The following is a 25,146-nucleotide window of genomic DNA, read 5'->3' as shown; positions in this document are numbered from 1 at the left end:
GGATCATACTAGATAGAACCTATCTTCAGAAAGGTCTTGGAGGACTGATATAATCATCTACATTCTGCCTACAGTGAGGGACACTTTAAAAATTAAACCTGTCACTGGAAATAAACTGAAGCCCATTCCTGAAAACTGCTAACTATAACACAGATGCCTGAGGGGCACCTAGCCAGCTGAATGCTAAAGGATTGAGAAGTGGCAGGTCTGAAGAAGGCCTAAACTCCTATGGGAGAGTGGAGAAGCAAGCCCTCAGTCTGGCCCCAGGGGAACGTCCTAGCCCCGACCTCTCTTTACTTTTCCCTGAGGCTTCTTGTTTCTTCCAGAAGGAGCAAACTGCTGAAGGCTGCAATGTGTGGAGAAGCTGGGACAGCTTCTACCCTGGAGCCTTCTTAGTTGTTATCTGAAAGCAAAACCCACAGAGAATAAACCAGGCAAATACCCAAGAAATGAGGGAATTGATCTCTGTTTTCCCAGCAACACCTCTGTTTTCAGGTTTCTGTTGGTCAGAAATCAGCCACATAGAACTCAATGGCCTCCATATTGGTTAATCAGACCAACTCCAAGGGCCATTGTGAAGGCAGAGTACCTGACTGAAGTGACTAGAAATTAAGAGTTCTTGTTCTTTGTTGAACATCCCCTCATCCCTTCACCTCTCAGGGCTACCTCATGATAATTTTCCTTGTACTATATTTAATTCTATCCATATTTATGTTCATCCAGTAGAATGTAAACTCTTTGAGGGCAGAGATGATTTTATTTTTATCTCTATATCTACACAATATATTGGACAGAGAAGGCATTTAAAAACATTTGCTGAACTGAATTGTTGCAGCAATTGAATTGTTATTCTGGGAGGAGAGAAGTAAATTTTTCCATTTACCCTAAACTGTGTGCCCTTAGAGAGCTCTTCTATCAAGCTCCACATAGTAACTGAGAAAGATATATGACTTGCCCAGAATCACTTGTCAGGAAGACTCCTTATCAACCTCACCTATCTCTGCTCTGGACTTCTAATCCTAGTCATGCAGTGAAAAGAGTCCTAGTTAGTACTGGCTAGCATCAACATACCCTTAGGATAAACCCTACCTTATTAGCCATGTGACCCTGAGCTTACTTCAGTTTGCTCAAGTATGAAAAGGAGTTTATAATAGCATTTGCCTCCAAGGATTGTTGCGAAGATCTAATAATATAATTTTTAAATAGTACTAAGCACAGTGTGTAGCACATAGAAGATATTTGATGAATGCTTATTCCTTTCCCTTTACATCCTTCATTCTTCATTTGCACATTTAATTTGTACAATATTTGTCCAGCCATTTCTTTGTGAACATCATCATTTCATATGACAGAAATAATATCATCTTGCACTTATATAGCATTTTATTCTATGCTTATATATTAAATATCTACTATATGCCAGACACTATGTTAAGGATTTAACAAATATTATCTCCTTTGATCACCATAGCAATTATTTTAGCAATTATTTTTGCTATCATTTTCCCTATTTTACAATTGAGGATACTGAGGTAGACACATTGAGTTGTTCAAGGTTACAACTAGTAAGTTCTGAGACAGATTTGAACTCAGTCTTTCTGATTACAGGTTCAGTGCTCTACCCATTAGGTTACCTCGCTGCCCCAAAAATGAAAGATAATCTGTATAATAAAATATATAATATATAGCATATAATAACAGAATAATATAATAAAAATTATAATGTGATAAAATATATACTATAATCTATATAATAATATAATGGATAACATAATAATATGTAATAAAATACATAATTAATAGAGAATAATATAATAATGCTTTATAATTTATATTTTATGTAATATAATAGTATAAACTAAAACCTCTAAAACAAGTAAGCAGCAAGACAAATTTTCATGTTTCATAGAAATTAAATGACTTGTTCAGGATCACACAGCCAAAAAATAGAATCAGGACTAGATCCTGGATCTCCTGACTCTTAAGATCATTTTACTCTGCATCCAGGTACATTGAAAGCTGCTAAGGACAAGGAACATGAAGCCCATTTCCTCACACTAGTAGGTATTCAAGAAATGCTATCGATTATCTAAAGCAACTAAACACACAAACATCCAAAAGCTTGAAATGTCTCTTTCTGGGTATTAGTTTCAAGCATTTTGCAGATGCTCAGACAAAGCAGTCTCTGCTTACAAAGAACTTAAGAGTTTGTGGCAGATGCACTGACACAGATGGACAAAGAAAAAAAACAGAGTAAAGAAATCTTCAACAAAGAAACAAATAGACAAGAGGAAGCATTTCTAGGACATGGGACAAAAAACCAAGAACAATGAAGGATTGACATGAATATGTTTTTTAAATTGCCTAGGTTTTTAAAATCCCTTTACTAACCGAGGCCCAAGGGAGGTCACTGAGAATCAGCAAAGAGGCAACTCAGCATTTCTCTCACATTTAGGGGCCCAAAATAGAATGACTGAAGATGACGGAAGGTAGAAGTGTCCCCTGCCTAAAACAAGGAGAGTCAGAAGACTAAATTCAATTACTGACTGGATAAACTGGGCTAAGATCCTTATCATCTCTAGGTCTCATTTTCTTCAGCTGCAAGTAAGGATGATAGTCAATTATGGGCCATCAACCTTACTAAATAGTTGAGAAAAGTTGGGGAAGGAGACCCCATCCCTCTCATTCAGATGCTGGGTATGGTCTCCCAGAAAATTTAAGGTATATAAAGGAGAACAGGCTTTCGAGAGTATTGTCTCCCAAGTGATTTAAGGTATAATAGGAGAACATGCTTTAAAACTAGAAGAGAGAGTTTGAGGCTCACCATTGAATCCAATCCTTATATTTTTCAGACAAAAAAAAATGAGATGTATTTTTTGGTCCAGAAGTTGAACTTGGGTCTTCTTATTCCAAATTGCAGTGCTTTTCCCACTGTATTGCATTACTTTTAATTTTCAATTTAACTGAAAGGCCTCCATTGTGTTCTGACTATGGCTGTGTACATGGCCATTTGCTAAATGCCTGCCTGGCCCTTGCTTGTTGCAAATCAACAGTCAACCCAGGTCTCCTGATGAAAAACTGAAGGTCATATGTCTTTCTTGCTGTGATAGAAAGAAATTGCAATTCTGAATATTCCCAACAAAGGCCATTACAAAGCTTGTATACTAATGCCACAGTACTATATCTAAGCAACAAGTCAAATAGAGGCTCCCCATCAGACTCAATTTTCCTCAGTCTGATCTATCACTGGACTATGTGCCCCATTCCCCTCCCTATTTGAAAATTCATAGATAACAACAATACTTGACATATATACTATTTCTCAGTTTATAAGATTGAATGTAAGTGCTTTGTAAAACTTATAGTGATATATAAATGCACTATTTGCTGTTCAGTCATGTCCAACTCTTTATGCCTTCATTTGGGCTTTAATTTTGTCAAAAATATTGGTGTGGTTTGCATTTCCTTTTCTAGCAAACTGAGATAAACAAGGTTAAGTGATTTGACCAAGGTCATATAGATAGTAAGGATCTGAAGTTAGATTTGAACTCAGATCTTCCTACCTCCAAACTCAGTACTTAGTTGCCCTATAAATGCACTAAGTTAAGTGCATTGTTTTTATATTTATAACTAAATTGTGAAGTAAGTAATACAAGTATTGTTATTCCCATTTTACATATGAGAAAACTGAGGCATGGAGAGAAAAATGTCTGAAGTCACATGGAGGTAGCATGGAAGTACAGCTCCCATTGACTCCAGATTCAGTACTTTTCACAAGGCACATCTGTCCCTCCTTATCACAGGACCTTGTAGATGTTAATGTTAATCAACAAAAAGTCTGTTGAATTGAATTGAATTTTTCTACTATAGAATTGCTACTCTTTCGAACACTGATTGGAAGATCCCAAACCATGGAGATAACCGTTTCCTCTCTGAGAAGTTGACATCCTTTCATAGTTGCCAAAATTTTACTGCTTGCTGGAATTTAAGAAAATGAAACAGAAGTATGCGTAATTTTTATAACTTTCTATAATAAATGTATTTAGAGGACCTGTTTGAATTCAGAGAAATAACTAAGCATATATAGCATTAAAGTCCCTTAGCTCATTCACATGTGAGTTTTTAGAATCTGAGACATGAAAACTAACAAAGTGGTCAATCAAATAAATATTTAATGATTATAGAAAGACCTGTTAGCTTTATAATTAACAGAAGAGTAGACATACTATAAAGAATAATTATGAGTCAGAAATAATGGACTATGTCTGTAAATTCTGCTACTGAAGAGTCTAGTTACTGAAGGTTAGATTGTCCCACTCAATTATTCTTTCTCTGTTTGCTAATATTCAAACACTTCCTATTGACTAGTTTTTACCCTACTGCTTTTTAACATACTCACAGTTTGCTTGATCTTTTTTCAAAAAAAAAAAAGCTTCACTGATTCTACCATTACCTCAAATTATCACCCAATATTTCTCTTTCCTATCTTAGTGAAACATCTAGAAAAATCTTTTTATTCTTAGAGCTTAAACTCCCCCTCTTTTCATTGTAATTGCAAATCTTTATCTAGTTCTAGACCTACCACTTCCTGGCTCTCTACAAATCATGACACCAATACAATTACCTTTTTTTTCATTTTTCTCCAATCAGAACTTGGACTCCTGCCCCTGTGAAACTGGACTCTGATGAGTTTGATAAAGGCTTGCTGATTAATTGGAAGAGAAAAAAGTAAGAGATCTTAATTTGATTTGCATTTCTAGAATGCTCAGAAGGAATTCAGTGTGCTATTTTTCTCCAGGAAAGTGGGGCTAACATAAGAACTGGCCCACCTTATTTAGCTAATGACAAGAACCCTTTAATAATAAGTAGCAGAAAAAAATCAAGTGAAAATATAACAAAATCTAGAAGTCTAAAAACCAAATTGGTTAAATTAGAAAACTTGGCAGCAAGGACAGAGCTTGACAGAATAGGCATCTCAGAGAATAATTGAAAAAAGAATAATTCATGGGCTTTGATACTACCAGGCAACCAACTATAGAGGAAGGAAGTAATGGGAAGATAAAAAAAGAGAATGGAGAGAGGATAATTTTTGTACATGAGGGGAAATATGTTTAATAATGGTGTAAAAATCTTGCTTGATAAATCTCTGCAAGAAAAATTCAGTAAAAGATTTATAATGGTTCTGTGACAGTGAACAAAAAGTTAGTCTCATAGTCAGGAAGACTTTGATTCAAATCCTGCTGCTCACACATACTGCCTGTGACACAGCTTCAGGACCTGTCTTTGACACTTGGCTAATCATTTAACTTCTCAGTGCCTCAGGCTTCTCTCTAAAGAACTTCAAACAGATCAAGTAACAGTAATGATCGTTAGCGTTTACACTACAGAAGTTCCACACTAAGATTTTTCCACTGAAATTAAGTCACATATTGAGACTAAAGAAAAACATACAAATACATACATACATACACACACACACACACACACACATACGAGAGATAAAGATGTGATATATCACTACAATAATACTATAGGATAATTAAATAATATTCAAAGAGAGGTTAGATGACAATTTGTCTGAGATGTTATAAAGGGATTCCTGTCCTCAAGAAGAATTACAAAATCCTTACCATTTCAGCTCTCATAGTCAATAGTTATATGATCATGAGCTGGAAATATTGAACAAACTGAACTAGATAATACTTATGGGAATTTCTGTTTTCCATATGTTTCTAGAAATAGTCTGAAGATAAGAATTCAGGATGAGATGTGATCTTTAAGTCATTTTCAGCCTTCAAGAAATGGAAAGAGATTTCATTTGATTCTTTATAATAGGCATAGACTGGTATAGGATATAGCTAAAAGGAAATCACTATGTGAACAGGCTTTCTCCAATATTAATTTTGATATTGATATTGATATTAAATTTGATATTTCAGTGGAATATACTAATAAAAACCATCTCAGAGTTGCCCAAGTTTTAGAGGAAGAAAAATTATAATATGTACATTTAATGAAAAAGATGAAATTAATAATGCAAAAAGTAAATATCCTACAAGAAGTCTAGAAACTATTTATATGTATCTTTTTAAAGGCCCTGGGAAATGTTTGCTCCAAATAAAATAGAGTAGGTGTTTGATCAAAACTTGGAGAGCTGACAAGATAATATTAGCAAAAAAAAAAATTCACTATGAAAAAAAATGGGGCATATTTGGAAAAATAAAATAATGCTCAAGAGAATAGGGGAACCTATACTATTTGGCAAAACACAACTAAAAGTGTCTAATAACAGGACATAAAATGACTTGAAGAGTACTTGTAATGGACTTGAAAGCCAAAAAATAAGGTTCTTTTAAAAAAATCAAAGGCAAAAGGAGAGTTGAGCAATTGAGGCATCAACTGTGTAATTATGGTATAAATGGTGTTCCTGGATCTGACTATTTGTGTGAAAAGTGTTTTGTAATTGTGTTCCTATATATGTGGATTTGTCTTAGCAGATAGACTCCTGAATATTTTATATTATTTATAGTCATTTTAATAAAAGGTGCTGTTTGGGATGACAAAAAATTGCAGAAAAGTATCAGCAAGTATTTGCTTTGTCTTTTCTTAGAAACATTATTTTCCCTACTGATTTGTAAGTTCTATGAAGATACAAACTCGAATCTCATTGACTTTTGTATGTACATAATGCCCAGTGTTTGACAAGCTTTACTCATTATTTAGCCCAGATGATAAATTTGTCTTTCCCAGTATACAGTAATCCTGGGGGACACCCTAACTCCCTGTGCTTCCCTTTTTCCTTTGTTGTACCTCTGGAATCAAGCAAAGGAGAGAATGGGCTAATCAACCTAAATCTACAGACCTATGGGCAAATGTTCAAATAGGCAAGAAGGTAATCACAGGGAGAGCACAGGGAGAAAAAAAACTATGGGTACCCTGTACAGGATTCCTATTGTTAATATTGTAAATGATTCAGTCCTTGTAAGATTTGGGACAACAAGGTGGTACATTGGATAGAGTGCTGGGAATCAGAATGACTCAAATTCCTGATTTCAAATCTGGACTCAGACACTTACTCATTGTGTGACCCTAGACAAGTGTCTTAACCCTGTTTGCCTCAGTTTCATCATTTATAAAATGAGCTGGAGAAGAAAATAGCAAATCACTTCAATATTTTTGCCAAAACAAACCAAAAAACCCGGAGTCATGAAGAGTCAGACAGGACCGAAAACTGAACAACAACAACAATATCAAAGATTGTGGGGAGGAGGTTACTGACTGGTGTTCTTTCTATTTTCATTGATCCTTAATAAAGCCTACAAGTTACTTTTAAACACTAAGTAATTAGCCTTGTGAGCATATATATCTGTAATTCAATTAGACATGCAATTACAGGGCTTAACAGGTATACCTTGGAGAGAAAGACAAAAATAAAACAGGGACTGTCTTTAAAGAGCTCCAGTTCTATGGGACTAAGTGGAAACATGTACACAGACAAGTCAATAGGAAATATATAGATACACACACATTAAATTACAAAGAAATTTCAATAAGTAAATAATATGAAAAATTGTGAGGACCAGGATCAGAAATATGCCTTTGAATGAAGCAAAGGAGGCAGAGATTAGGAAGGACGTTGTTCTAGACATGGGATACATCCCATGCAAAGGTATGGAGGTAGACATCAAATGTCTTGTATACACAAGGAGTAACAAGCAAGCTAATTTGGTTGCACTTTGGATGGGGATGAGGAAGAAACGAGAATAAGCATTTGCATAGTGCCTACATTGTTCCAGGCACTATGTTAAGAGCTTTACAAATATTATTTGTAGGAGCGGATTCTGGGAAGATGGCAAAACAGGTTGGCAAATTTCAAGCTCTGCCGATTCCACCGCAAATAGAACAAATTTGCACTTCAGGACAAACATAAACTAGTAAAAAGTCAAGAAGACTTGGGGCAGAACCAGGGTCCTCCAAGTACAATCCCAGAAGATCAGAAGAAAGGCTCCAGGCCAGGGATTAACCAGTGTAAAATGTAAACATTTTCAGGCTAGATCTGCAGAAATATCAAGACTCTCTGACTCCACACTCCAGGAGGTAAAAGTTTCTACAGTTTCCTGCTGAGGCTCCTGCCACAAGGGAGGGGAAAAAATAAAGGTGCACAGCAAAGAACAAAAGAACAATTTACAAAAAAAGTAAAGAAAAGGTAGACACTCATGAATATAATTTCTTCTACTAAAGAAGTGTGTGCGTGTGTTTATATACATGTATGTATACATCTCTCTCTCTCTTTCTCTCTCTCTCTCTCTCTACTTTCTTGAACTGATAATTTGTTGTTATATATTTTGAATCCTCTCTGATATTCTGCTAGGTACATGAAAATGTTCTCTTTTGTTTTGTTTTATTTTGTTTTATATTCTTTCTCTATTTTTCTTTTTCCCTGTTCTGTTTTTTAAATAATTTTTTAAAATCAATGGTTCAAAGTGGAAGCAGATTTCAGCTCAATAGAAAAAATATTATTTGTAAATGATTGTATTATAAAATACTGTAAGAGATTAATAAGAGAGTTTGGAAAGATAGTTTAGATAGTAAAGGATATATAAATGGAAAGTAGGAGGAGTTGGTAACTTCACCCAAAGGATGCTGGATTATCTGGGTAAGGACAATAAGTCAAAGATTTTAAAAGTCTTTCAAAGTGAGTATCAGTAGGGCACATCTGAAACAAAGGATTGCAAATATATGAACTGATTTGAGAGAGAGGATCTCACACCAGAACTGCCTTCTGAAGTAGAAAGGTCAAAGGTTTCTGTTCTAAATATAGACTGAGTCAATCATGCTCAGCATATTACTATGAAAAGCAACTCCATATGAACCTAAAAAAATCACAGATATTTCAGCTCCTCTTTCAGAAAGTCAAGTACAAATTAAATACCATTAGGGATATGATCCCACTGGATAATCACTCGACTCCTACTTACTTGGCAAGGACTATGGCTTTAATGCTTTCTCTCCAATCCCATGGAGCAAAAGTGCCCATAATAAAATTATCTGTAAGTTTATGCCCTGTCTATTGTCCTGTCCTTCTTGATTCCAGAGAAATGATGATCTAGGATAGGATAAGACAGGTCATAAAATGAAATCCCAATGAACAGAATGACATCGATAATGAATAATAACAGAGGCCCTACTAAATTATATAAATATAAATTGTTATATTACAAAAATATTTTTAATTGCTTTTCTTCTAATGGGAACAAATATATTAGGCCATTTATTTTCACCCAATTAGTTGCCCATGAGAACAATGTTCCAATATGCATAAGGGCTCATGGTATAGTAACAAGAGTCTCAAATTCTTTTCAATCAACAAATATTTTTTAAAGAATCCAATATGTGCCAAGCATTATAAACACTGGGGATACAAAGATAAAAGGAAAATGATCCCTGCCTTCAAGGGGATTATATTCTAATCGGTTCTGCCATGCAGCAGCTGTGGGATATTGGACAAATCTCTTCACCTCTCTAGGATTTACCTCTTACATGAGGTAATTGAATAAGATCACCTCTGAAGTCCCTTCCAAATTTATTGACATCTATATAACACTTTTGTGACTAAAAAGAACTTTATATGCATAATAATTTGAACCTTACAATACCCTAAACATCATCTAAAAGTGTTATTTTCCCCACTTAACAGATGAGAAAACGGATACTCAGAAAGATTAAGTAACTTGTCCACAGTCATATAGCTAATAAGTTTCAGAAGTGGAGCCTAAAATTGGTTTTTCTGACTCTAAGTTTCTATCCTCGCACTTGATAAAGTCAAGATAAATGACCCTTTATTCCTCTTCCTAACTCTTCTTCGCATCTCCAAATCTACTATTCTCCACTTTATTACTGAAGGAAAATAGATCAGGGATTAGTCTGGCAGAACCCACTCTTCACAAAGTCACTCTGAGTGACCCTCAGAGTGCTTACACATGGATTGCTGAATGATTCATCTTGAACACTGTCCAGATCAGCTCCTTCCTTCCTCTTTCTCATTTTTAGGATCCTGACTGACCTTTGGAGTTCCCAGAAGAAAGATAATAATTTTAGGCCAAATCATGGCTCACCCCTCTACTTGTTTCCTCTAGAATAGACAAAGGAAGATCTCAGAATCCTAAGTATTTTTTTAAGTGGGAAAAGCATCAGCAAACACCTTCAAACCTTAATGCACACTTGTCATCAATTATATATTTAAATTTTCCACAAATACACAAATTAAAATAAGATTTTAGGTTTTAGTAAAATAGTTTCTCCATGACATCGTACTTCAAGTTCCAATTGCCCAATAAATGGCTAGTCTTCCATGTTTTGGTAAGAGAAACAGCATTTTCTTTCCCAAATTGCATCTAGACTTTGTAGTCAGAAAACCTGAATTCTTATCTCACCTTTGATGGTTACTACTTGTTAGGGAAAGTCACTTAACTTCCCTATCTATAAAAAAGAAAGGATTAGATCAGCTAGTAAATTCTATGATGGTCTTTCCAGATCCTGAGGCAACTAGATGCCAGAGATAGTAGAGGGTGGACATGGAGTCAGGAAAGCCTGAATTCAAATTCTACCTTGGATACTTATTACTTATGTGAACCTGGGAAAGTCACTTCAGCTATTTCTACCTCAGTTTCCTCAACTATAAAATGATATTAATGATATTTAACACACTTCTCAGGACTATTGTGAGGATAAAATGAGATAATATTTGTGAAGTGCATTGCGAACTTTAAAGCATTATAGAAATGCTAATCATTATTATTATAAACTATTAAGCTCACTCTGATGAGGAAATTGCATATACTATGCATAACACTTGTTCTCTGACACCAGAATTATCATGAGAGCCTAGGGTACAAACATCTGAGCATGCTGGAGAAATCAGTGTAAACACACACACACACACACACACACACACACACACACACACGCGCGCGCGCGCACGCAATTTTGTTCTTTGTGAATGAGGAGGAACTTGATAGTGACTTAATTCTATCCTTCCTGAATATGTGGTCCAGCATTCCTAGAGTATTATCATAGACTGACAGCCTTTGGAGTTATGTCAATTCTACTTCCTCCATCACTACAGATAGCATGAAAGAAAGGAGACTTTATGGAGGATCATTTCAAAACAGAAGCTCTCTTTTTTTTTTAATTAAAGGAGAAGGGTGATATACCTGAGGGCTTTTATTTATAATTAAGCCTTTCACTTCCTTCAAGCTTCTGACTCTTCTACATGAATTTGTTCTTGGATGAAAGGGAGCTTAGGATTGAAATGTTAGCGTATTTTATGTATGGATAATGCTTTTTCCAAAGCTTTGGTATTATTTTTACTAAACTAAAATTCCCTTTGACTGAAATATGCTGAAAATGTACATATCCAATGTGACTCACTATGTCAACCTCACCTTTAAGAAATAAGTAATCACTAAATCATATGATATCTTCCTTGAAAGAAGTATTGGTATTAAGCCCACTTACTTTTTAAAATTCTCCTTATCCAAATTTAATTTTTTAAAAAGCTGTATCAGTTGTAATATACAATCAATATTGGCTAAAAATAGGACTAAGAACCACCCTAGCAATTAGTTAAATGGCAATTATTGAATAAATTGACTGTTGTTAATGGTCCAGTCCTTTGACCGCAATCCATCCTTTAATTATAATACATCTCCTTCATCATCCAAATGATTTTAGTGAAGAGAAAATTCCAAACTCATCACTGAGGTACAAGGAACCAATTTCTCAGAACATAGGAAACTGAGCAATGTTGAGAATGAAATTAAAAGGAAGATGAATTTTAAAGACAATGATTTTTTTTAAAAAGAGTTTGTTTTATGACACTCTGATTGAGCTATCAGTAAAATAAATCAAGGCAATAGTAAGATGACCCCAAAAGGAGATAAGCAGAGGTGAATAAGAGGATGCTAATGTTGCCTACCAGTAAAAGGATCTAGCCATTACCAATTGAAAAAATGAAAATAAGTACAGTGTTCTGTACATAATGGATACTTAACCTTTAACTGATATTTTAATTTTTGTAAATTATGTTATGGACTTATTCTGCATTAAAAGAATACCTCACTATCTCTAGGCTGACCCTTAGAACTCTGATGGGGAAATGCAAGCAAGGTCTGGAGTCAACCTATCAATGCAAGTGAGGTTGGCAGAGCGAGCCCAGAGCTTATATATGTGCTATTTGTACAATGCCCTGCTGTCAACTGGAAATGTAAATTTCCTGAAAAGACTTTTCTTTATGTCTTTGTCTCCCCAGGGTTTAGCATAATGTTTTGCACATAGTGAGTTCTTAATAAACCTTTGCTGGATTGTTTCTCAAGTAGAGAAAAAGAACTATAAACATAGAATGGAAAGACCAGAGATTGATAGCCCATGGTCCCATGTGTATTGGATTATTCAGGGCTCTAATTCCCCTTCATTAGCTAGTTTATACTGTGGGATGGGTGGGGTAGAGCAGAGAAGGGAGGGCCTCAGACATAGTACTTGGACTATGTATCTCCCAAACATTGTCTATTATCTCTTTGATAACTTAGCTAAATTATCAAATTGCCTCAATCTCTTCTTCCTTCAAAGGTTTGCGGGGGCAGAGAGATTAAAAAGGGAGGAGGGGTGAATGTCACAACCAAAGTAAAAATATGATGATGATGATGACTCCAGTGTCCCAGAGCTGAGGGTCAGGATGCTAGTGCTTTTCTCAGGAATCTTAGAGCATCCCCGATTCCCTCTGTGAGTAATGACCTGCTTGTGGTTACAAGAAACTCTATTGCTAGAGACCATTCAAAATCATCTATACAGGATCAGAGCTGGGACACAGACTCCCATGCAGAATGGATGGAGAGACAAATCACTGCCATGAAACTTTCTAATTCCCAGCATTCACATTCCAAAGAGTGCCTGCCTCTCCAGGTAAGCGTGTCCTTAAGGATGGGCTTCTCTTCATTTGTTAAGCTTCTTGACATGATAGAATAAAATGCATCATTTGCAAAGAAAAATAAAAGCCTCCTTTTTGGAGCACATGTGGTCCATAATGCCAATGAACAAAAAAAGCCAGCTTCTTTGTGAAACGGATTTTCCAAGACAGAGCAGAAAGCACTGTGTTCTCAGGCATTTTTGCAAAGAATGTACTTAATTTGGCCAAGGTACAAACAGCTATAAGAATACACTTCATTTTGCCAGGAGAAAAACAGCTATAAGAGTAATTCATGCATGTAATGTTCTCATCTTCCATGCCCTGTAGAACTATGAATTAATTCTCAGAGGGTCACAATGAGAAACTGCAGTGGCAAGGCTGAAAATGGCAAGCTCTTATTTCCTACAAAGAAGGCACACTGACAGGTAAATGTAAAGAAGGGACTTTGGAGAAGAAGGCCCTGCAGTCAAACTCTACACCTGACACTTCCTACCTATGTAACCTTGGACAACTTCCCTGAACTTCACTTTTCTAACAATTTCTAAGGTCCCTTCTGGACATCCAGATGGCACCACAATACACAGAGCACCAGGCCTGGAGTGAGGAAGACTCATTTTTCTGAGTACATATCCAGCCTCAGACACGTACTAATTGTGTGTCCCTGAGCAAGTCACTAAATCCTAGTTGCTTCAGCTTCCTCATGTTTAAAATGAGCTGGAGCAGGAAATGATAAATCAATCTGGTATCTTTGCCAAGAAAGCCCCCAATGGGCTCATAAAGAGTCAGAATTAAAAACAATTGAATCACAACATGACTTTTAATAAATGACCTCACCTGCTTCATCTGATCCATATGTAAGTCAACAATGTCATGCTAAGCAAAATGTTCTGAAATTGCTATTTGAAAATAGATGAACTTGATCTGCAGGTCATTCACTATGACTATGCTTCCCTTGGGTGACCTGAACAGTATGTTTTTTCACCTGTGTTCTCAGCAGCTTTGAACATTGATTGCAATCAAGTTGCTTTCACAAAAAAGAAGGAATGCAACCCCCCCCACACCTCATCCTAGCTCTACCCCACCAAAGAAGTCAAGTCACTTGGCTAAGGATCTCCATGAAGAAGCCTCATTAACAAAGGTCCTATGCTCCCAAGCAGCAGGAAGTCATGGTAGAGTAAAGATACTATTCCCCTCTACAAGTCACCCCTATAAAACACACAAGAGCTATGTCCTAACTCAGTAATCTCCTTGGTGGTTTTCAGGAAATATATAATTCAAATCTAGAATCATAGTAACTGAAAGACTGCCATGAAAGCAAAATCACAGCAAATCTTGGTCAAAGAGATTCTCTGACTTTTAAGCAAGTAAATTAGCATGGTGCCAAAAGGTGGGTCCTTTAAGAGTTAATTAAAAGTAAGTATCTAAAATCAGGCATGCTGCCACAGGTCTGAAATCCCTGCTACCAGGAAAGCTGAAATTGGTGAATTGTTTGAGCCCAGTGGTTCTGAGCTATAGTAGAGCTAAAGGTGATCTGACTTCCTCACTTTGTCAGTCATCCATATTGTAAGTCTCTGGGGCATGAGGCCACCAGGCTGCCCAAGGAACAATGAACTAATCCAAAATGGAAACTGAGCAGACCAAAGATTCCATGCCAATCAGCAGGGAGACTGGCTTATGATTGGTTCTATCCTGGATGAGACCCAGTCTTAACACAAACAGAGAAAAAGAAGGAAGAGAGAGGGGCAGAGACAAACAGACAGAGAGAGACAAAGAAAGATGGAGACATACAAAGAGATACACAGAAACAGAGAGACAGAGGCCGAGAGAGAGGGGGAGGAGATGGAGGTAGAGAAAGAGAGAGAGAGAGAGCGAGCGCTAGAGAGCGAGCGCTAGAGAGAGAGAGAGAGAGAGAGAGAGAGAGAGAGAGAGAGAGAGCGCTAGAGAGACAAGAATGCCACTAAAGAGTAATGCATATTTCAGGTTCATAGAACAAAGCCAGAAGCTGATGATAGGCCATATATTTTTCCTTCTCTGGTCCTTAGCTTTCTTCTGAGGAAGGAAGGAAAAGAAGGGAAGGAAGGAAAAAATTAAAGAGTGGAAGGAAACAAGCATTTATTAACCAGGGACTGGCACCTATGTGCCAGAGACTATGCTAAACACTTTACAAATGTCTCATTTGATCCTTTCAACAACGCAACTGAGATAGGCAGGGGTTATGTGACCTGTTCAGTGTCTAGGTCTGATTTTGAAATCAAAAAAGCCAGCTTCTTTGTAAAACGGATTTTCCAAGACAGAGCAGAAAGCACTGTGTTCTCAGGCATTTTTGCAAAGAATGTACTTAATTTGGCCAAGGTACAAACAGCCACCCAGCCCCTTTCTCTGCCACATCTTAGGATCCTGTGTATGTCAATGAAATTAAGAACTTGGAAAACTAGGGACTTTTGAAAACAGGAATTTGGATTGAGGATTGTGATTATGCTACATATGGTATGACTCTGGTTTTTAATTCAGTTGTTTTCTGATATCATGGCTGAAGATAACCCAAAGAGTGGACTGAAATGTATTTCCTCATCTGTAAAATTAGGTGATTGATAGACATGATCTCTAAGATCTCTCCAGCTCTGTCATTCTCAGTGATCCTTCGAATGGTAGAATCTGAAGAAATCTTGTGATCATCTAGCCCAATCCATATTTTACATATAGAGGAACTAAGGCCAACTGCCCAAACTCACACTACCAGTCAGGGGCCAAGATGAGAACAGGACTAGGATTCAGGAGATACTGAATGATGGCAAACAGTACTAGAATCTAATCCCTGGATGCCCAGGTACAGTGCCATTATACATGGCCAAACAAAAGGAATGATTGATGATGATGAGCTATTGGGTATCCTACAAACTAAACCAATCTTGCCACCTAACCATCATTCAAAATGATGCTGTCTTCTCCCCCTACTCCTGTATGCACCAAGACTAGCTATCCTGTGACTGATTTAACAAAGAGAAGGCAGGATGAAATACATAGAAACCAATGAAGATGAAAATCAAAAGGATACAAGACAAATAGTTTAATACTTGCTGAGATCAGTGGAGCAATTCAGATGATTTGAGATTTAAAGAAAGTACTTCAGATGAAAAATTGTCTGGCTCATGCATTGTTAATCATTTTCCAAACCAGTTGAGTTGGCAGTTGCAGAAAAAAAATCCTCTGAGATATCAAATTTTATAACTTCCATATTTCCTGAACTCAATTAAATCATTTTCTTGTCTCTTTTCATTGCACTAGCAACCTGTTAACAACAGCACACCCCACCACAAACCACAGTCACCATGGAGATAAGTTTATCATTGGGAGGACCTAATCCTCCCAATTTTGATAATCAAAGACGATGCTTTGTACACCCCTCCAAAATGCTATAGGACCTAGATGGCCACTGAAGAAACACACACCAAAAGAATCAAACCCAAAACTTCCACTTCTTCCTCCTCAGAGCACACATACTTCTTTTTCACCTCTTCCTAAGACCATTGCTTTTCTCTGCTTCTCCATAGTGTGGGGCCTTGGGAATCAGGCAACACAACAATCTCAGCCAAAATCCAGTCAAGACAGTGACCCAACACTGCACCAAGAAATCTTAATAAGAATTCACTTACCCTTTTCCTTAGATTGTATGTGAGGATAAGGTTTCTTGAGAAGGAATGAGAGAAGGCTGTGTAGAATTCTAGCACTTTCTGGAGGGCATCCCGCTTAATCACATGCAAGTCACAGTAGGTTAAGGCCCTGACATTGGCACAAGACTGGGCAAGCGTGGCTTCCTTCCAGAATACATCTCCAAAAACATCTCCTTTTCCTAAAAAGAAAAAAAAAAGGCTATTTTGAAAAAGAAAAAACAAAAACCAATAGAAGCATTTTCATCCTAGAATAGTTTCCTTATGTCATCCAAGTATAAGTTGCCTTCAAAGTAGAAAAAGAAGGATTTTCAGAACTACACTGTCCATCCTCTATTCATTATACAATATTACCTCAAAGAGAGAAGAATCCAATTAACTTTGACCAAGGCCATTTCAGTTCAGTGGCTTCCACTCCTAATAATCTGATCATAAAGGACCAATTCCTTGTTACTTCCTCTTAACCAAAGATTTTTGTTTTCCAGTAATTTGATTATGTCTGACTCTTTGTGATCCCTTTTGGGATTTTCTTGGCAAAGATACTAGGCTTCTTCAGCTCATATTATAGAAGAAACAGGCTAACTTAAGTGATTTACTTAGGGTCACACAACTAAAAGTGTCTGAAGGCCAGATCTGATACTCTTATCTACTATACTACTTGGTAGTGCCTTAACCAAAATAGTCATTTTTTTATTGAGTATTCTCCTACCAGAGGAGTACATAGATGGGACATACTTTCTGGAGCCCACTTCCAAATACTCAGATCCTGAGGAAAATATATAAGCTCACACAACAGGTCATTAGAAGGCAGAGTCTTAAATGCAGAAAATGGGGAATTTCCTGATTCATATTGTTCTGCATATAAATCTGCTCTGTGAAAAAAACAAAGTTTCTCTCTACAGTAGGTCATAATGAGAATAGCAGCATCAGAGGCATCCATAATGCTAGAAAATATAATCTGTAAAATGAGTGTCACAATATGTGTATTCTTTTATACATCTGATTGTTTTGAGAAAAGCACTATAAGATTTATAGCGCTGTAAAAATGTGAGTTGTTAGTAACTACTTCCTTGTTTGACAGCTAGGTACTTCTTGCTGCTTGTGATTGTGTGGTGGGTATGACTTGAGTTCCAGGGGGGTTTACTGATTTCTTGACAGGTGCCGGCATCCTAGCCATGCAGAACTGCACCTGCTGACATTCAGCATCTTTCTTCACTGTTTTCCATCCACCATTCATTTGTATATGTTCCAAGAACACAAAAGAATTTTATTGCTAATCTAAGGGAAAATAACCTCATTTTAATATTTTCCCTAGATCAGTGATTTTTATCAATATTGAATCTCTCAATGTGGAAATTCCCTGTATCAGGAAAAGTCAGCAACTATGCTTACAATTTATAGTCTGAAAGAGTTTTCAAGGACATCTCAGTGGCACAATGGATAGAGCTCCAGTCTTGAAATCAAGAGGACCCAAGTTCAAATGTGACCTTAGTAATTTATTAGCTGTATTTTTCTGGGCAAGTCATTTAACCCAGATTGTGACATTTTAAAAAAAAGAGTTTCCAGGGAACTATAAGGTTAAATGACTTGTTCATGGCCACAGAGACATTATATTGTTAGAGGTAAGACTTGAAAGCAATTCTTTTCAACTAAAAATCAGTTCTCTATCAATCAATCACATTCCATTTCCTCATTAAGATAATAATACTCTGGAGCTGAAAGATACATTAGAGGTGTGACTCTGTTTTAGGTCTCAGTGTTATCTATAAAATGGGAAGCTGGGGTAGATGGGTAAGTGGGTTGCACTGAGTGAATTAAGCAAACTCTAAATACTATGATCCATAATACATTTTACCATTAATTAAATTGAGAAGTGTTTTCAGAAGATTAATGAAAAAGTTAAACAAATGATTTCAAGATTGTCTTTTATTTTAGATCAAAGCTTCTTAAAGTGTGGATTACAACCCCATATGGGGTTGCATAACTTAATGTGGAGGTCACAAAATTATGATTTATTATCAGTAAATGCTTGATTTGTATACTATTTTGTATATCTATATACCTGGAGTCGTGTAAAAATTTTTCTGATGAAAAGGGATCGCAAGTGAATAAAGTTTAAGAAGCCCTGTGTAACCTAATTAGCTAATATCATTCAAACTCTAGCTTTATAAATATTTTATCTTTCCCGGTTACATGTAAAGAAAATTTTTTCACATACATTTTTTTAAAAATTCAAATTCTGTTAATGAGGATAATTGAAAGTAGATAGGAAATTTGCTCCAAAACCACTAGCCCTTGGGAGAAAAGGAGGAGGCACTGAAAAGGAGGTTTGAGCTGAGACATGTAAGTCTCATTTAGGCCCAGCGAAATGAAGAGGAGGAGGCAGAAAGAGAGAACTTTCCAGTCATGTTCCTCAGGAGCAAATTATTTCAATAAAGAGAGTGAGCAGTAATACAGAGGTGACAGAAGTGAAAATATACAAAATATATTGTAAAATTGGAAATGATAGGACTTGTCAACTAATTTGAGTGTGGGAATCAAGAAAAGGAAGCAGCTAGGTGATCCAGTGGTACCAGTACTGAAATTAGGAAGACTTGAGTTCAAATCTGAATTTGGACACTTACTAACTCTGTGACCCTTGGCAATTCAAATAACCCTGTTTGCCTCAGTTTCCTCATCTGTAAAATGAGCTGGAGGAAGAAATGGTCAATCACAACAGCATCTTCCAAGAAAACCCCAAATAGGTTCACAACAAATCAGACTTGATGGGAACAACTGAACAAGCAATAAAGAGGAATAGCAAACATGATGGCAGATCACTTAGCACCTGAGACTTTATTGGTATAAGAAACTCCCAATGAAGAAATTCCATCTGCCAGCTGGTCCTTTTCCTGGTTTTGCCAGCAAAACTTCTGCAACTTATAAGCTTAGAAAGCTGCCAGGAGTACTGAAAAGGTAAATGACTTGTCCAAGATCATACAGCCAGTATTTGTCAGAAGAAGAGTTCAAATTCAGATTTTCCTGACTTTGAAACTACTTTTCTATCCATTAGGCAACACTGTTTCTGCATACTTGCCATAATGTGGTTTATATAATAGTTATATATGTACACATCTATAATTCTCCCAACACTCCCCACTTGGAAACAGTATCTTGTTTCATCTTTATATTCTCAGTGCCTAGCATAAAGAATATCACATGATAGTTACTTGACACTTTTTAAAAATTGGATTGAATATGGGAGTTACTTGGAGATAGGGATGCTGATGAAATATCAAGATGGAAACCTGAGCCTGGAACTTTGAGAAAGTTCACAGCTAGAAACATATTTGTATCATTTAAATAGCAGAAAGAGTTGAACTCATGAGAGTGGATAAGATTGTAGAAAGAGAATGTGGGAAGAGATGATAAAAGTGAACTGAGGACAGAATCTTAGGCAACAGATTGAAGAAGAGAAGTCAGTAAAAGAAACAGCAGAGAAATGGTCAGGGACACTAAAGAAAAGCAGGAATAGTGTTCCATCCCAGAAGTAAAGGCCGAGAAGTTTTCAGAAGCAGACACTTACAGCATCTAACACTGAAAAGACATCAAGAAAGTTATGGCATATCCTCCATTCCAGAGAGAAAAGCTCATGAGAACTGATGATTCATGCCATTCAAAATGAATAATCTGTAAACCAGAAACAGATGGAAGCCAAATCATAAGCATAGAAAAGATGAGAAAGAAGTCTGACGGTGAAGGGAAGGAGAGATATAGAGGCTATGCCATGGTCCTGAGATCTCTGATTACAACAGTCTTGTGACTCTAGTACAAGTACTCCCAAAATAACAAGAAGGGACTCAGAAGGTGTTTTTTAAGGATATAGTTTAAGAATATAGTATCTTTATGACACAGTGTCATCACTGCCCAATCCTTTGGCATATGCTATGCCTTAGGATCTCAATTAGCTCACACGTTATATGAAATTTTGGACACCCTGGGGTGCCACCCAACAAAAAGGAACACAAAATGGATCTAAGAGGAACATACCCAGGGAAACAAAAAAATACCAAGGCTGGACCACCCTGCCACAGAGAAACAGCAATTCCCACTCCCTCATGATGATACCTATATGAGTATGAATGAAATAGGTTAGAGGCATTGAAACAGAAGCCTGAGTTAGAACTGCCTTTCTAGGTTGTCTACCAGCTTCAGAGGACACAAGAACCTGAATAGCTACTCCATGATCAATTTTCCTTCCTTCCTGATTATGGCAAATAGCATATAGCTATATGCTATATGTTTCATCTTTATATTCTCAGTGCCTAGCATAAAGAATATCACATGATAGTTACTTGACACTTTTTAAAAATTGGATTGAATATGGGAGTTACTTGGAGAGTAACAATAGCAGCTCAAAGGAGTTGCTGGACCCAAAGAAGATTGTGCCTAGAAAGGCAAAGTCTGAGTGTCTTTGTAGACAAAAGAAAAGGAAGTCAACAGAGAAACGTTGGAGACGACAAAGAGAGAGGATGATTGATGGAAAAAGTCCCTGTTTAACCCAAATCAGTACTCTACTGTATAGCTGAGGGTTAAATATAGCTTTGAAATAAAGCTTATTTTGCCTCTAGGTTTCCAGGGCAAGAAAATACAAATTTCAATCCCCAGGGAGCTATGAAGAAAATAGCGGGAAAAAGAGAAAGAAACTACAAATGATCTACAGCAATGTATTCTAGACAGCCTCTGCTTTCCAGAGCAGAGGTAGGCTCATGTACCCAGTGACTGAATATGATTACCAGGACAATTGTTTTCTTGATTAGGTCAAGGAGACAACTGTACTTGCAAGAACTTGGACAGATCTTGAAGTTTTCCCCAAAATTTTTATATTTGAAAAGACTTACAATTGTTCGAGATTCCCAGGCATCTCCTTATTCAAGGCTTTCCATCATCTGAACTGAAAAAAATGGATCAGATCCTCCAACTTTGTCTCATACTTGTTTCTGAAACATTATGCCCCTTTTCACCCATGAAGATGGTATTACTGACTCACTTATCAGGATATGGGTTTCTAGTTATTTCACGGTAATAGTCTGTCCCTCAACCCCTCAGAAGAAGAAAGAGAGATGTTAATCTATCTCTATTATCTTGTCTGGTTTTCTTTGTGATAATTGCCAAGCACTTGTGAGAGCTATTTCAGGTGAGGGATGATACCTGCAAAGGAATGATAAATTTTCTTTCTAGGAAGCTACTTGATCCATATACTTCTGACCTTGGTCTCTGCCACACACTGTTCTAACCAAATAATTAAGCCAGTGGTTCTCTGACCTATTTTGTTTTCCCTTTTAAGTCTTAAAAATCATTAAGAGCTTTTATTTATGTGGGTTTAAGAATTCAATATTTACTGTATTAGAAATGAAGATGTCTTGCTATTATTATAAAGACAATTTTGATCTTATAGACCTCCTGAAAAGGTTGCAGGGATCTTCAAAGTTTTCCAGACCAAATTCTGGGAATCCCTGCACCAAACTACCTAGTTCATTTGCAGACACTGAATAAACTCATGAATATCTACTTATCCAACTTCACAGTTTCTCCTTTGTATTCTTTTTTATCAGAAACTTTATTCTCTGATCAATGTCTCTTGTAATGAGCAGAATTCAAAATTTCTAGGCCTGCCTGCCAGGGCCATGAGGACCTTCCTAATCCATAATCTTGTTTCCTCATAGACTCCCCAAATCATCTTGACTACAAGTGTTCCTGCTTCCTACTCCCTAACAGGTGGAAAGGGAGGGGGAGAAAAATGAATTGAACAAAGGAGTAAGATTTGGGATGGACAAGCAGGGTAGCAGAAGAAAATTCACAAGTCATTGCATGAAGATGGTTTTGGAAGTGGAGTCTTATGTAGGAGAACAAATGAATCACATTTGAACACTCAACTAAAATTGCTTTTTTGTCATGTGAATAAGAAGCAGCATAATGAGGAAGGGAAATGAAACTAACTCTGATTCCCACACATTTTAACTCTACCAGATTTAAATGAAAATGAGTAAAAAAAAAAAAAAGGCAACTAGGTGGCTCAGTTGTTAGAGAACAGAATCTATTAGCAGAAAGAATTGAGTTCAAATTCAGCCTTAGACACTTTCTAGGTATATGACTCTGGATAAGTCCCTTATTAGCTTTCCTGGCTTCCTTTTTTTTTTTTTTTTTCTGAGGCAGTTGGGGTTAAGTGACTTGCTCAAGATCACATGACTAGTAATGGTTTTGAACTCAAGTACTCCCAACTCCAGGATGGGTGCTTTATCCACTGTGCCACTTAATTTAGCCCACTAGCTAATGTCCCAACTTCTATAAGAAGCCTTTCCCAGTCTTCCTTTTCTTTGGGACTATTTCCAATTTATCTTCTATGTATCTTGTTGGTACATACTTTGCTTGCTGCCTCCCCATTAAAACATGCATCCCTTGAGAAGAGACTTTTTATTCTTTTGCTTTTCTTGATATCTCTAGCACTTAATATGGGACTTGGCACAATGTATGCCCTTAATAAATGCTAATTGAGTGACAATTTGTCTGTCTTAATTTCCTCATCTATAAAATGGGGACAAAAGCACTTACCTTCCAGGATTGTTTTGAGGATAAAATGAGATAATATTTGTAAAGTGATTTTTCAAGCCTTAATGTGTCACATCAGTGCTAACTAGGCATTATCATTATTGTTATAAAAATTCATAAGATCAGTGATTGAGGGCTGAAAGGGATCTCAGAAACCATTGACTCTAATCTCATTTTACAGCTAAAGCAACTGAGGACTGAAGAGATTAAATGATTTACCCAAAGTCACAAAACTAGTAAGGATCAAAGGCAGAATTTGAATCTAGGTCTCTTGACTTAAGAACCTTTTTTGTTTTTTTCAATTTTAACAATTGCTTCCTGATATTAAACTAAAACAAATTAGGTATTTGACTTCTCTCACTAGAAAATGTTGTTTGCCAATACTATATGAAGATCAATTCTGATGAAAGTGGCTATCTTTGGCAATGAGATCATCCAATTCAGTTCTAACTGATCAGCAATGAACAGAACCAGCTACACCCAGCAAAAGAACACTGGGAAATGAGTGTGGACTGCTTGCATTTTTGCTTTTCTTCCCAGGTTATTTTTATCTTTTTAAATCCGATTTTTCTTGTGCAACAAGAGAACTGTATAAATATGTACATGTGTATATATTGTATTTAAAATATATTTTAACATGTTTAACATGTATGAGACTGCCTGCCATCTAGGGGAGGGGGTAGAGGGAAGGAAGGGAAAAGTTGGAACATAAGTGTTTGCAAGGGTCAATGTTGAAAAATTACCCGTGCATATGTTCTGTCAATTAAAAGCCACAATTTTTTTTTAAAATTGCATTTGGAGCTGGAGATCCATTACAAAAAAAAAAAATCAAGAATCATAGGAAAGGGGCAGCTAGGTGGTGCAGTGGATAGAGCACCAGCCCTGAAGTCAGGAGGACCTGAGTTCAAATCTAACGTTGGACTACTACTTCCTAGCTGTGTGACTCTGGGCAATTAACCCCAATTGCCTCAGGAAAAAAAATCATAGGAAAAAATCAAATTAGTCTATTGTTGTTCACTTGTTTCAATCATGTTCAATTTTTTATGATCCCACTTGGAGTTTTCTTATCAAAGATACTGGAATTTGATATTTCCTTCTCCATCTCATTTTAAAAATGACAAAACTGAGGCAAGCAAATTTGAGTGATTTGTCCAGGATTGCATAATTCATTAAGAAAATATCTGAAGTTACATTTGAAATCAGAAAAAAAAAAGAAAATATTGTTTGCTTTACAGAGGCATTTGATCCAGCATCCTTTTCCTAAGAGCATTTGAAATATAAAATAGCCAACATTAATTAGCACATGACTTTTCAGAAGTGAATGAATGATAAAAGGAGTTAGTAAGCATTTCCTATTGCAAAGTACTGGATGGGATGCTAGGAATACAAAAAGGATCCCTGTTCTCAAAGAGCTCTCATTCTAAGAAAGGGAAAGAATACAGTGGAGTTTTCAGCAGCAATACCACACTGACAGCAGAAAAAGCAAAGAGCATCTGAATTCACATTAATACCATTCAAAGGAATAAGAATCTGTTTCCTTTAAAGAAGGGAGGCAATAAATAACTAACTAGGAAGTTTTGCTCCTAGGAAGTTTTCCTTAAACAATACTTTGACAGTGATATGGAAGATGCATTTCACAGTTAGATAATTACGATTAATCTGTAGGATTTACAGACTTCCCGGTGTTGCCATAACTTGGGTTTAATTCTTTTTTTTTCCAAAGCAAATTGAAAATTATACTATTTCACTTGCTGTCAAAGCAACATTTGGGGTATAAATTATCTAACATGGAAATGTATAAGAATATGTGGCATCTATTGAGGGACTGTCAAGTTTCAAAACAAATATGAGATAATGCTCACAAATGGGAAATTCATTTATGATACACACAGCTTGAAAAGACTGCCAAAGAAAAAGATATAAAAG

General features: G+C 36.5%; 1 protein-coding gene across 2 annotated transcripts in view; it reads right to left on the bottom strand.

Moving 5' to 3' along the window:
• The window catches only part of KCNH1 (potassium voltage-gated channel subfamily H member 1), a 507,978-nt gene that overhangs the window by 160,926 nt on the left and 321,906 nt on the right, over positions 1–25,146 (bottom strand). For both annotated transcript variants that reach the window (XM_051998447.1, XM_051998446.1), the window contains exon 10: positions 16,618–16,814. In XM_051998447.1, coding sequence (XP_051854407.1) covers positions 16,618–16,814 — 197 coding nt within the window. The remainder of the gene's footprint in view (positions 1–16,617; positions 16,815–25,146) is intronic.

Source organism: Antechinus flavipes, chromosome 4 (assembly GCF_016432865.1).
Source record: "Antechinus flavipes isolate AdamAnt ecotype Samford, QLD, Australia chromosome 4, AdamAnt_v2, whole genome shotgun sequence".
NCBI lineage: Eukaryota > Metazoa > Chordata > Mammalia > Dasyuromorphia > Dasyuridae > Antechinus > Antechinus flavipes.
The sequence above is the reverse complement of the archived record's forward strand: the minus strand, read 5'-3'. Positions and strand labels throughout refer to the sequence as shown.